This window comes from Falco punctatus (assembly GCF_963210335.1).
Source record: "Falco punctatus genome assembly, chromosome: 6".
In the NCBI taxonomy this organism is placed as follows: domain Eukaryota; kingdom Metazoa; phylum Chordata; class Aves; order Falconiformes; family Falconidae; genus Falco; species Falco punctatus.
In genome coordinates, this window is record NC_137585.1 from 356,306 (window position 1) to 368,399 (window position 12,094).

The 12,094-nt window shown below is 46.8% G+C and overlaps 1 protein-coding gene across 26 annotated transcripts in view; it reads right to left on the reverse strand.

Moving 5' to 3' along the window:
• The window catches only part of LOC308065800 (rap1 GTPase-activating protein 1-like), a 50,333-nt gene that overhangs the window by 29,671 nt on the left and 8,568 nt on the right, over positions 1–12,094 (reverse strand). For 19 of the 26 annotated variants that reach the window (XR_013928922.1, XR_013928923.1, XR_013928924.1 and 16 more), the window contains exons 2-7: positions 9,800–9,945; positions 9,523–9,616; positions 9,040–9,075; positions 3,669–3,716; positions 2,549–2,587; positions 2,276–2,467 (exon numbers count right to left, since the gene is read on the reverse strand). Coding sequence is in view for 19 of the 26 variants with exons in the window: in XM_080392259.1 (XP_080248385.1) it covers positions 2,276–2,467; positions 2,549–2,587; positions 3,669–3,716; positions 9,040–9,075; positions 9,523–9,616; positions 9,800–9,945 (555 nt within the window). In the remaining 7 variants the exon portion in view is untranslated. The remainder of the gene's footprint in view (positions 1–2,275; positions 2,468–2,548; positions 2,588–3,668; positions 3,717–9,039; positions 9,076–9,522; positions 9,617–9,799; positions 9,946–12,094) is intronic. The other 7 variants (XM_080392251.1, XM_080392250.1, XM_080392255.1 and 4 more) reach the window with 2 other exon arrangements.

Consider the following 12,094-nt stretch of genomic DNA (forward strand, 5'->3'; position numbering starts at 1 on the left):
TCACACTAATAACTTAAATCATAGTTCTTTCCACGGAGAGGACTCCAGGGAGTCAGTTCCCCAGCAGCCCACAGGACCGCAGCAGCAGCACTTTAACCAGCACAAAGAAAGGACAGCCTGATGGAGAAATACATGACCACGCACCAATGCATGGCAAGAAAGCTCCTCTAACCAGCACTGCCAGCTCCGTGTGCTTGTGAAACGGCACCCCAGGGTTCTTCTGCCTGGCATGTCCAGTGCATACCTTTATTAAATCCTTCCTGGCCTCAGGCCATTTCTCTTTATCATAGTCCCACAGCACAAGACAGAAGGTTTTACAGCCTTCTTCCTACAGGCAAAATGAATCTTACCGTATAATCGTCATACAAAATACAGACCATGAAACAAAAGGAACTGGGCTACGGCTTGTATGTCCTAGCATTAATTTTTTGTTTGTTTGTTTTATAGGCTCTGCTGTAAGGTGCAAAAAGTGTCAAAAGAATTGTCTGAGTTTGAGTGACTTTGTATACGCACACCCGCAACAAGGACACACACATTGAGTTTGTAATACCACACATGCTCTGATCTCCTGTCTTGCTTAAAGGATATTCCCTAAACCACTGGCTATGCCTCTCCCATCGCGTGATGCTCATGGACTCTTCTTCAGCTAAGAACCATCTGCAGTTACTCCAAGCATGCAGGACACCTTTCCTTACCTTTCAAAATAACCTTCCCGTGTTATCAGCAAGAAAGGATCCAGTCCACACAGCATCAAAATCACTGGTCTCTCTGATTTTGCACTGATGAAACACCCTCCTTGTGGAAAAGCTCTGAGCTCTCTCCTGACCTAAGCTTTTGAGCCACAGGTAAAGACACGGGAACAGCCTTCTACCTCTGGGTAGAGGTTTCTACGACAAGAGTCCTGCTCACCTTGTTCTTTTCTGACACTGGCTTGCTCAAAGACTTGCATGTTTAACTGGACACGGACACACTTTCAATCAATTAAGACAAAGAATAAAGCACTGAACACTGTAGAAAAGGAAGAGTATAGGAGTGAGGAGTTTTTCTGTAGCAACGATAGCTAGACACCTTTGCAAATGCAGGGAGTCTGGTGACAGGGGAATTCCTGAATCTCACTTGGAAGCACACCGACAATACGGCCCTGCAGAGCAGGAGTGTGGACAAGATGAGCTCCAGAGGTCCTTCCAACCTCAACTGTTCTGTGATTCTGGAATACCAGGTCAGCAGTGAATCCTACAATCAGACTAAAAAAATCATATCCCAGTTTGCCTCTCATCCTAGCTGGCTCTGGAAACCTTCAAGCACAATCCTAAATTTACCACGACAGAAAAATAGTTACAGTTTGCATACTGAAAGCTTCCAGAATGTCAAAGGATGAGTGTCGATGTACACCAGATCTGTCAGTAGGGAGGAGGCTCCAGGAGCGGTGCTCCACATGTCAGGGGTACCCACATCAGCTTCTAGTGGTGCACGCTAGTGGCTGTGGTACGCAACACAGGATCATCCAGACAAGCCCAGCTACTGCAGAACAGGTCCTCAGCACTGCTCAAAGTGCCACCTCCTCCTGCTTTTCAACTTACTAAGCAGCCCCAGAGGGAAACCGCTGGATAAGATGCAGCGTGAGTATACCTTATCAGGCTCTCTTATCTCGTTATGCCACGAACTGAAACTCAGGAAAGATCATAAGTTTGTTCACGCTTGTTCTTGATGGTTGACATCATCCTGAGATCCAGTCCAGGAATCAGCCAACTCCCTAAACAGGCCAACCCAGATGGGCCTTCTTAAACAACTATAAAACATGTTGCCCAGTTTCTTCAAACACATTCTGTGGTGACCATACTCGCTACTTATCTACACCAAGGCAAACGGACCATCTGGCTTATGACTGAGGGGCTCGCGCTGCCAGCGCCAAAGCCCCCTCTACAAATAATACCGTCTCCATTTCCAGTATCATGACACTTCCTTCCTCTTGTCACCCCAAGGCTGGTATCTGTCCAGGAGCCGCAAAAGAGCTTCTTGGCCAAACATAAGCACTCCCTGTGCAAGTCCTTCTCACCTGTCAGCGCGCAGGGTGATGCACAATCACAGGGGGATGGGACGGAACCGACACGCCACAGGCCACACAGGGGCACATACCCTATTGGCATTAGTTCGAGGCATCGTGAGGGGTTCAAACAGAGCGGCGGCACAGTTACTTCCAAGTCTATCAGAAACAGCCCGCGATGCATGTCAGCCCCGAGGCTGGGTGGGCAGGGAAGGCTCTGAAGGCTCTTACCTTCCCCAGAAAGTGCTTGCGGTACAGCTTGGCCGTAGGGTCGCTTTCCAGTTTCACTTTCCCACTCCATGGAAAGGGCACATCAGGCAGGGCTGGACTCAGTCTGGAGAGGTTGTGGCTGGTCCCTTCGATCCAGTAGCCCCCAAACTGGGGTAAGATAATGAGAGGATACGGCCACCCTTTCTGTAATACCTATGCAGAAGGACAGAGAACATGGAAGCTGACAGGCCAGTAAAGTCCAAGGAAAAGCAGAAATGAGCAGTAGTAACTCACCTCGTGGATGCTGGGGTAAGGAATATACTCCTCTTCTGTCTGAAATCAGAAGAGACCATTAGCAAAAAAGGTTCAGTGTTATCCTCTCACAGCAGCGCAAGCTGTGTCCTCAGCCCCTGCTCTGCCCTCATCCACCTTTAGAACTTTACTTTAGGATCAAAGGTTAGGCTCCATTTCCCAGGTCTCAGCATTATCACACAGAACTTTGAGAACCAATAAATTTAGGAGTCTGACTTCACCCACCTTCCTCCTTGAAACTACACAGAACACAGGCACGCCACGTGAGAAGGCAGCCATACAGGCACACGGGTGAAGTCAGGAGTGACAGCCGGTCTCCTTTCCTTCCAGCGCCAGGCAGCTGCTGTTCTGCACAGGTGACAGCAGAGATGGTAGAAACTGTACCATCACCTGCAGCGAGACCAAGGCTCTGCCATCTCCACAGCTAGAGCTGTGGCATACAACCGAGGCGTGACTGCGGGGCCAGGGGCAGCGCCACAGCCATGTCACGCCAGGTGGGCGCCCCTTCCACCACCAAGAGCCAGGCCAGCTCCACCACAGCCCAGTGGCATCAGTGCTCTATGGGCTGCTCTTAAAGGCCATTAAAGGATTAAATTCAAGGTCATGGCTGATTTCAAGGTTACTGTGGCTGAGCTGAGACTGGAGGAATGGAGAGGAAGAGTTGAGAATTTAAAGATGGGAATCTGTTCTTATCGGCATAATAGTAAGGGAAACAGAGAAGCTTTCTAGTAGCATCCATAGCAGTCCTCAAGCATACTGAAATAAATGCAACATGGTTTCATAATTCTTATTATTATTATAGCTTTTAAACTGAATAAAATTAAAGAAAGTACTTAGTCAAAACTAAGTTTTTTAATAATAATAAACACTTATTGGAACCACTTAAATTTGAAAAAGGGAAGCATTGATTCTATTTCAGCTACATAGTTTCACCCTCTTGTGCAGTGACTTAAAAAAAAAAAAAAAAAAAGGCAAGCATATATGTGTCCTTGCACTGTTTGTAGGCTCCATGTTCATTTCAAGATGAAAATACACTGCAAACCAGATCAGTAATTATCTGTCATTCTCAGCAACTTCGGAGGCAACAAGGACTTTGCCTGACCTTGAGAGGAGCTGGAAGGGAACATCTTTGCTCATCCAGACGACTCCCCTGGAAACAAAGTCACAGACAGTGAATCCTATGTTTGAGCAAGTCTGTTTCTGTTACCCTCTGTCCCCTTCTCTGTACCCTCAATATGCATATTTTGCCTCTCTAATTTTCTACTTTATGCAGGTTTGGAGTAAACAAGAGGAGTAAAAGCTAGAACTTGGCCAGTCCCCTGGCTTGGCATGTAAACGGAAAAGCTCCCCTGGCCACCTTACATCTCTTAAAAAACAGAAAGCTGGCAGAAATCAAAAGCAATCTCCCAGACTGATGCTCTTACTTAATTCTCTAATCTCTTCTAGCTACTTTAAAACACTTGTTTTGACAATTGGGGCTAGGCGAGAAGACTTTTCTTATTAAGCAGGTTATGTGCCTTGCTCCCATCCACGTAAGAGAACACATCTGTTCTTACGTGCCACAGAGTGCGGCTGCGGAGCTTGGGGGCTGCTTCCCCAGGCAGCCTTGCTGGCAGGTGGCTTGGGATGCAGGGCAGGAGATGACTGGATGCCTGGCTGCTTCCTGAACCAGCAGCTGGCATCCAGACTTGCTTCTCTTTCTCAAGGCTATTCCATCCTCCCTTCTCACTGTGGCAAGAGTAGCTTGTGTGCACCACAGTTCCGCAGCAGAAGCACATAGAACAGCGAAACTGTAGTGAGGACAGTGCCAACATGAACGGAGCAGAGGCAGAATAGGAGGAGCCCCAGAGATACGGGGGGCAGCAAGGTGCACAACGTGCTGGCCACTGTCCAAGCCAACATCAGTACAGGCGAAAGAGTAAGAGGCAAAACTGGCATCACCAGATAGGAAGCTGCAGACCAGGATTTAAGTTGCAGCTGTCTCTTAGACACAACACCTGAGTATTCAGCTACTGGCACCTAAATCCTGTAACTCATATCAGAACATTTTTATACACCATCAGTGACGCTGCGCAATAAAGTGGCTATCAGGGATTCCAGACAGGAGAAGTAGCTCTCAACTTTGTTCTGAAAATAAGCAGGATCTGATTTATAACAGCTATGTCTATGCAAGTATTCTACAGTGGAACTAGCTTGTAAACTAGTGTCTGGTAGAAATACGTAACTCTCACTGGAGCCCTGCGGTGGGGATCTGAAGAGGCTCTAGAGCAAACATTTGAGGCCAATGCTCCACCATGCAGGGTGAAAAAACTTCCAGTATAGCAACAACATTAACATCGAGGAATAGCAGCATTACAGCATGGATTAATAATGATCCTTGAAGAAGCAACAAAAGAAAGAAAGGAAAATAAAAAAAAGAGAGAGAGAAAAAAAAAAGACATCCATTACACATATAACTGGGGTCATAAAAAAATGAGAAAGCTTATTAAACGAGCCATAAAAGAGCTAAACCTTCGTGAAATGATGAGGAGCCAGACCTTGAGCTTACAACAAATGCATAACACCTTCCAAAAACTCCTAGAAACACCAGAAGTAAGCCATAATGGCTGAACGCCAGGGTAAGGGAGACTAGTAGCAGATGCACGAGGGCATTCCTCATAAGTCTGAAGTTGAGTTCAAGCACAAAAAATAGATACAACAACAAATCTTAGTTGGTTAAATACAGAAACACAGTAAAGCAAGTGAGGAACAATCTGCAGATAACATAGTAACAGAAATAAACAATAATAATAACAAAAATAAAGAATTATTTTCCTTAACTACATTAGGAGAAAGAAGCTTGTCAAAACGTCTACAGGGTGACATAGGACCAAACTACAAAAGCTGAGCTTAGAAAGAATTACTCTCCCCCAAGAAAAGGTATTTTTTTAAAACTGTATTTTCAACAGGGAGCCTGAACAAATACCAGTTTAGAGCTATTCTTCATAGGGCAACATCAGAAGACCTGTTTCAAATTGCAGTGTCAGTAGACAGCACTGACAAAATGAACATTAGCAGGATGCGGTGGGTTGTGAAATTAAGAGGGAACAAAGGCTGGCGAGCGATCTTCACCTTTGCAGAGGCAGTAGTGACCGATTAGCATCTGGGGAGGTCACGAGGCTAAGAAAGGGGCGTGCATGAAATACAAGTGTGAACGGGTATTTTGTTGATGCAGCCTGGAGTTTCCTGGTCAGCCAGGGCTCACAGGGAGTGCTGGGCTCGGGAACAGGTCTCTGGGGCAAGACAGGCCCATGCTCTATCCAAACAGGACCGAGACGGGAGGTACGCATATGCACAAAGCAGCCCCAGCCCCTCCAGGACAAGCCCTGGGAAGGACTGGGACAAGCTTGCTACACTCCCGAGCATTTCTGCACACAGAAACGCAGGCAGGGAAACCGTGGTTTTGCGGGTTCTCTCTCCCCTTCCTTGGCATTTTTGGCAGATCTGGTAAGTGCAGAAAGTTTCCAGTTACAAGGGAGGTCCCAGTAGGAGACCAGTAGTTCAGAGTGGCCTGAAGGAAACCTTCCCTGGCTGCTGTAAAGGGGGTGCTGCCTGCAGTGGAGGCTCTGCAGAGCACGGAGGAACGCGCCGGCACATTCCATGACTCTGCACTGTTAAAGGAGCTCCAGGGAGCAGGAGACGCAGCCCGAACCCAACCAGCTTCCCTCTGGAGTGAAGCCCGAGGTACTGGCACAGCTCTAAGGCAGCCCTGAGCTGTGCAGCCCGAGGCTTTATTCCAGAGGGTGACCAGGGCCTCAGAGAACTGGCACGTACGCTGCTGACGGGTGGCAGCGCAGGCGGAACAACCGGTGGAGATGGCTGTCATTCCCCAAAGGGGGGCACAACCTGTGGCAGCGTCACCCACCTGCTGGGAGCCCCTTGGCATTCGGGGCGGCTCGGCTGCTGGTGCTGCCTTTAGGGCAAGGCCCCCCCTGGCCACCCCCAGCCCACCACAGACAGCAGCCTGGGGACCCCACACTGCCAGGGTCCCGCGCCGGGAGTGCCTGGCCTGAGCGGGGACAGAACAGACAGAGGAAAAACTGCCCGGACGCACAGCCGGGTCCACCACGGCCTAACGATAGCACCCGCTTTCTGCAGGGAGAGCACTGGTTCAAAGCAGACAGCTTGGATACGAAGGGGAGACAGGAAAGAAAACATGGAGGTGGCTGTGAGAAAATGAGATGGAAGGGTATGCTGGAACCATACGGATGCAGGCTGGAGGTGGCAACATCACACCACAAAAGACAAAAGCAGGTAAGTGAGGAAGGATTGGCTATGCAAGTATGCAAAGACCTACAACATCAGGGTTTATCAGCTGAAATCAGATTTGCTTGCTTTTCAACTGCCCGCACTGCAGAGCAACCAAGGAACATCGTACGGCCCAGCGCCCTTAGAGGGTATTTCCTGTGGCATCACCACATCTGCAGCACAGAACAATGTGGCCAGTAGCCCGTTTACTTCAAGTAATGAGTATTAAGATTACAAAGGAAGAAAAAAAAAAAGGAAAAAAAGCAAACTTCATTCCCAGATTTCAGAGGCAGGTTTCAGTTTAAGAAGATAGTACAACTTTACGCATTAATTCATCACACATAATGTGAAATGGCTACGTTAACTTTCAGTCAAGCGATTCTACTCCAATCCCATTGTTAAAGTACTCAGATACTAATTCTATCCTGTGGCTTTGTTGTTGTTATTTTACGGAGAAATGCCCAAGCCTCCTGCTTTGCCTTTTACTCACTTGTTTGGTAATGAAAATCCCAGATTTAAATTTCAAGAGTGATTCAACAAATCTAAAGGATAGCTGGAGTCAAATGGAAGGAAAGGGAAAGCAAATACAGAGAAAAAAAGGATAAAGAAATAATTAGTAAAAATCTAAAGAAAGATCACAATTTAAAGATAAATAATAAAAATAAATTGGGGAGAGTTCTTTTGGAAAACATCTCCTTTCAAAAAGTTGCTGTCATAATTAAGCAGCAGCTATTAATTCTCCTAGTGCAAGTCAGGTGACAAAACAAGCTAAATTAAAAAGCAAACAAACAAACTACTAGACAGTCTGAACAATGGGCAGCTAAGAAACCAATACAGATGCAAAATTAGGTGGTCTGCATATGCCAGCAATTCTCAGCAGCTCCTCGTTACACCCCTAACTGAAGCGGTCCGAATCCAGTGGGATGTAGTTCTCACACGGCCAACGGGGAGCTGAGGAACCCTGAGATCTTCAGTACCGCAGTGTCCCAGTGAGGGACACCTGGCAGCGGCCGGTGTTCGCCCAGCTGGCAGAGGCTGGACAGGCCGTGGCAGCGCCCGCAGTGCCCGCAGTGCCCACAGCCCCGCGCTCAGCTCCCCCCAGCGCGCCCCACGGCCTGGCACAGCCAGCGCTTGCGGTTCTGTCGTGCTGAGAACATACCCCAACGGGGAGGGGGGGGCAGCACGGTGGTTTCAAGGTCTGTGCCTGCCTACACATGACTGTACAGAAGACATACCTTCAGACCCCCCCTGTACAGAAGACATACCTTCAGACCCCCTCCCCCGCACCCCCTCCTAGCCTGCCAGGCAGCACTTCATCCTCACAGCTCCATGCTTGGTCCTGCACTGCTGCCGTCCACCTCCTCACCTTCACACTCCCACCAAAGCTTGTGTTTCCATCATATCCACAGTATGATCACCCAAATTCCAGAAAATAAGTTAATTGTTTCTTCTAAGTTTAATTCCTGCACATAATAGGAGGCAGGAGTTGTGTGCCATGTCAGGTCAGGCCAGTCACCCACAGCATTTTAAAGGTGTACCACTTAGAAAATACTGGTAATCTGTAAGGATGCTCTGGGAAGAGATTTTGTTGTTAGATATGTAACACATATAACATTATTAGATTATTATCTCTTTATTTGGTAGGGCAGGATTGGTTTTTTCCTCCCTTTTACTGTATTTTAATTTTATAATGTAATATATGCTATTAAATGCACGTATTGCCGTAACAGAATTAAGCCAGTCCTTCTTTCTTGTGCAAGTTGAAGACAGGGCCTGCAGTAGTTATTTATTAAACTGTTTGACCTTGCTAAATGCAGTTATGTTAACATCCTATTAATCACCTGTCATTAGCAGCTGCTGCCCAGCAGAAGCAATTTCTTGAAGATGCCAGAGATACCTTAACGCAACTTTGATTTTCTCAGAATCACACTTCTGCAAAGAACATAACTATAATATTTGCATCTATTCCTTCCATCATGCTGGTTGGAAAAATTAACACAGGGAAACACTTCTGAAACCCCATTTAAGGGTAGGTGTAGGTGCTTGGGCCTGGGAGAGCTAAATATTCTGCAAGACTAAATTAAAGCATACTGGGAGCAAAGCGACAACGCAAATTGCAGCCAATTATTTGTTTGGCTATGAAAAATCACGAGATGTCAAAGTCTGACAGAGTAGCTTCTCCTTACCTGCATTTTTTCAATCATCTCAAACAAGTCCACAGTCTGTGAAAAGACAACAGGGAAAAGAATTTAACATTTGCAGAAGCTAACATTATCTTCTCTGCTAACTCAGACACCAAAAGAGCCAACAGCTCCTTCCACATTTTGGCACAGAAACTACTTGCTCGCTGAAGACAAGATGGAATCATTCTTCCTTAGCTGACAGCAGGGACAAAAGAACTAGCCAAATTGTCTTCAGCTTGTGTGGCAAAAGCTTGCCCTGGAACCTGGTTGAACAGTTACTAGAAATTTCTCTCTTTCAATGGGCCAGACCACTGACTCAGTACAGTACAGCATAAGAAATGAATAAATGAAGCCTGGGATTGCCACAGAAGTGAGCAACTACAGCCATAAGACATGCACGCACACAAGCTTGCTTCAGTCATTTCTTCTGCTCAGTGGTTCAAGGCACATTCCAACCTCAGCCAGAGGGACATGGGCTGTCTTTACCTTGTTGGGGACAGCAGGAGCGAGAGCATATGGAAAGCCTTGGGTGGGAGGGTCTATAACATCACTGAAGCAGCGCACCCCTTCCTCGGACCTCCTGCAAGGGGAGGAGAAAGAAGGAATATCTTCTAACTCTTGGATATCTCAAGACACCAGTGCCTGCCTGCAGTGCCGCCTCTGCCTTCTGCTGCCCTCTGCTTACTGTTCCTCTCCCCAGACCACTTCCTGCCCATGAGGGACCTTCACGCCCTGTGAGATTCCCTGAGCTGTCTCAGCTCACCACTTGCCACCTGCAAACGTCCTGGATGTAACAGCAAAAGCCGCCTGGCCCCGACTGCTCCGCCTCTGTTCGCACGCTGTTTTCCTCACCACTGTCCTGTAAGTGCTGCACGATCTCTTTTGCCAGGTTCCTCCTCTATCATAGATCTGTAGCAGAATAAACACAGGACACGGGAAGCTACGGGACCAGATCTGAAAGCTGAACCATAGTAAAAGAGCAGAAAGTTCTGAAATGTCACTGAAATGACAAATGAGCACCCAAAGGACAGCCCCAGCTGCCACAGCCTGGGTATCAGTGTCCGAGACAGCAGCGTAGCAGAGATGGTGCTACAGCGGGACTGAGAGGAGCCTGCACCCCTCCTGCAGCCTGCGGGTTACTGCTGCTGGGAAAGCCAGCGTGCAGGCTGGATGAGCTTTTATCTGCACATCTTCTGTTGAAAACACATTGTTATTTTGGCCCTGCTGGAGCAGCAGTGTCAACAAATAGCAGCAGCACTTATTTGACTTCATAGAAGAGAAAGCAAAAAATAACACAAACAATACACTGTAGTTTAAAAGACATACCCTGCATCGGCCACCGCGCTGTGGGCAGCCTCACTGCTAGCTGCAGCTCTCCTACTGTTAGTTAATAAACCTCCTGTGCTGCTCACAGTTTTTACTAGCAATGACAACTGGGGTGTAAGTCATGGTAGAGGTCGCATAGGTGGGGCGGGGAAGAAAGCCCAAGTTCCTAATACAAGACTTGTCCGCTTTGTAATGCAATCATGAATATGCTGGTTACGTGATCATATAACACAATCATAAATTGCTATCCTTCAGCTGTTTGATGCACAGACTCCTACTGCTTCCACGTGAAGGGATCAGCACCTGTAAGTCATGCAGGCTCTTGCTTTGCCACATTCCCTGTTGCACGGAAGTGCGATGCATTCCCGTCATCATGAAGCCACACTCCATTACATGCTCCAACAATCTCAATGCCCACCAATTCTCTGACAATTCACAATTTATTTTAGTAGCCCAATGACATCATGTAACTTGTATATAGGCTGATCTACACAAAATAACACAATTCTTCCATCCCACAATTTTCTCCTAAAATTCAAAATGAGAGAGATCTGTGCAATGCGTCTAGAGACTAAAGCCGTAATGTATATGGGAGGAAAGATGTAGGAGTTAGACTTGACATCCTCAAACAAATATTGGAATAGTTAGATGGCAAATGTATTTTAAATGAATATTAATATCATACCAACACATGCTTTATTTATCATCTTATTCATTTACTTGCAAGTTTGGGAGTAGCAAAATTTATGTCCAAGCAGTACACGACATATTTTCATTGGGTTTTTTAGGAATCTGAAGTTTCTGCTCTGCAAGCCCTAAAAAGGTAAGAGCTTAATTTGATAAGTTTTCATTTTCAGAAACTAGCCATCTCCAGAGAAGTGTAATAGCAGAACTTTTGTGCAACTGGATGCTCTGGGGCCTTGCTACATGCTGTAGTGGGTTTTTTTGCCCTGTCACTGGTTTGAATCCTGAATCATTCAGCAGAGAGCAAAACACATGCCAGCACCATGGAAGCTGGCAGCTCCCAGGGCAGGTCAGCGTGGCCGGTCCTGCCCCGCTCCCATCTCTGCCCCTGGGGCCGGCCAGGGCACCTCGCACAGGGCTGCTTCTTACTGCTCAAGCCAAGCACAGTCCTAGTGTCAAAGGTCCTCCAGCAGATGCCAGACTCACTGGTCTTATTACATTTAGAGATGTTCTCAATTCTGTCATTATCTCAGGTTAGGGATGTGCTGAGGGAACTCAAAAATCCAGGTGAATGACTTAGATTTTATGTTATCTTTCACGAAATATCACGAATGCTTGGGGCCGTTGTAACTATTGCTTGAAAGTCCATTTGTGAATTTAAAACTTCTTGAATGAAAAACATTAAGCTTTATTTATAGAAAGAGAACATACTGCCTTTCAAATTGGAACTTCAAGCTCCTTGGCCACAGAAAAGCAGAATATCAACCTTCTGAGAAAGAAAACCAGTTCTGCAGGGAGAGGAATACGCATGTGCAAATGTATCCTGGCTGAACCTTTATTTTTAGGAAATAGCAACAAGGGGAAGCAGGGGGCCCAGAAAATGTCAAAAACTAAACTAGGATTTTACTAGTGACAGTAACCAGTGCATTAATTTCAAGCAGGTAGCCAAACTACAAGTAGGCACTGCTGATCCACCACTAACAATGCAACTCTCAATACTCAGCAGCACATAAAGGACCTTTGCAGACCTCCAAGCCACTATATCCAC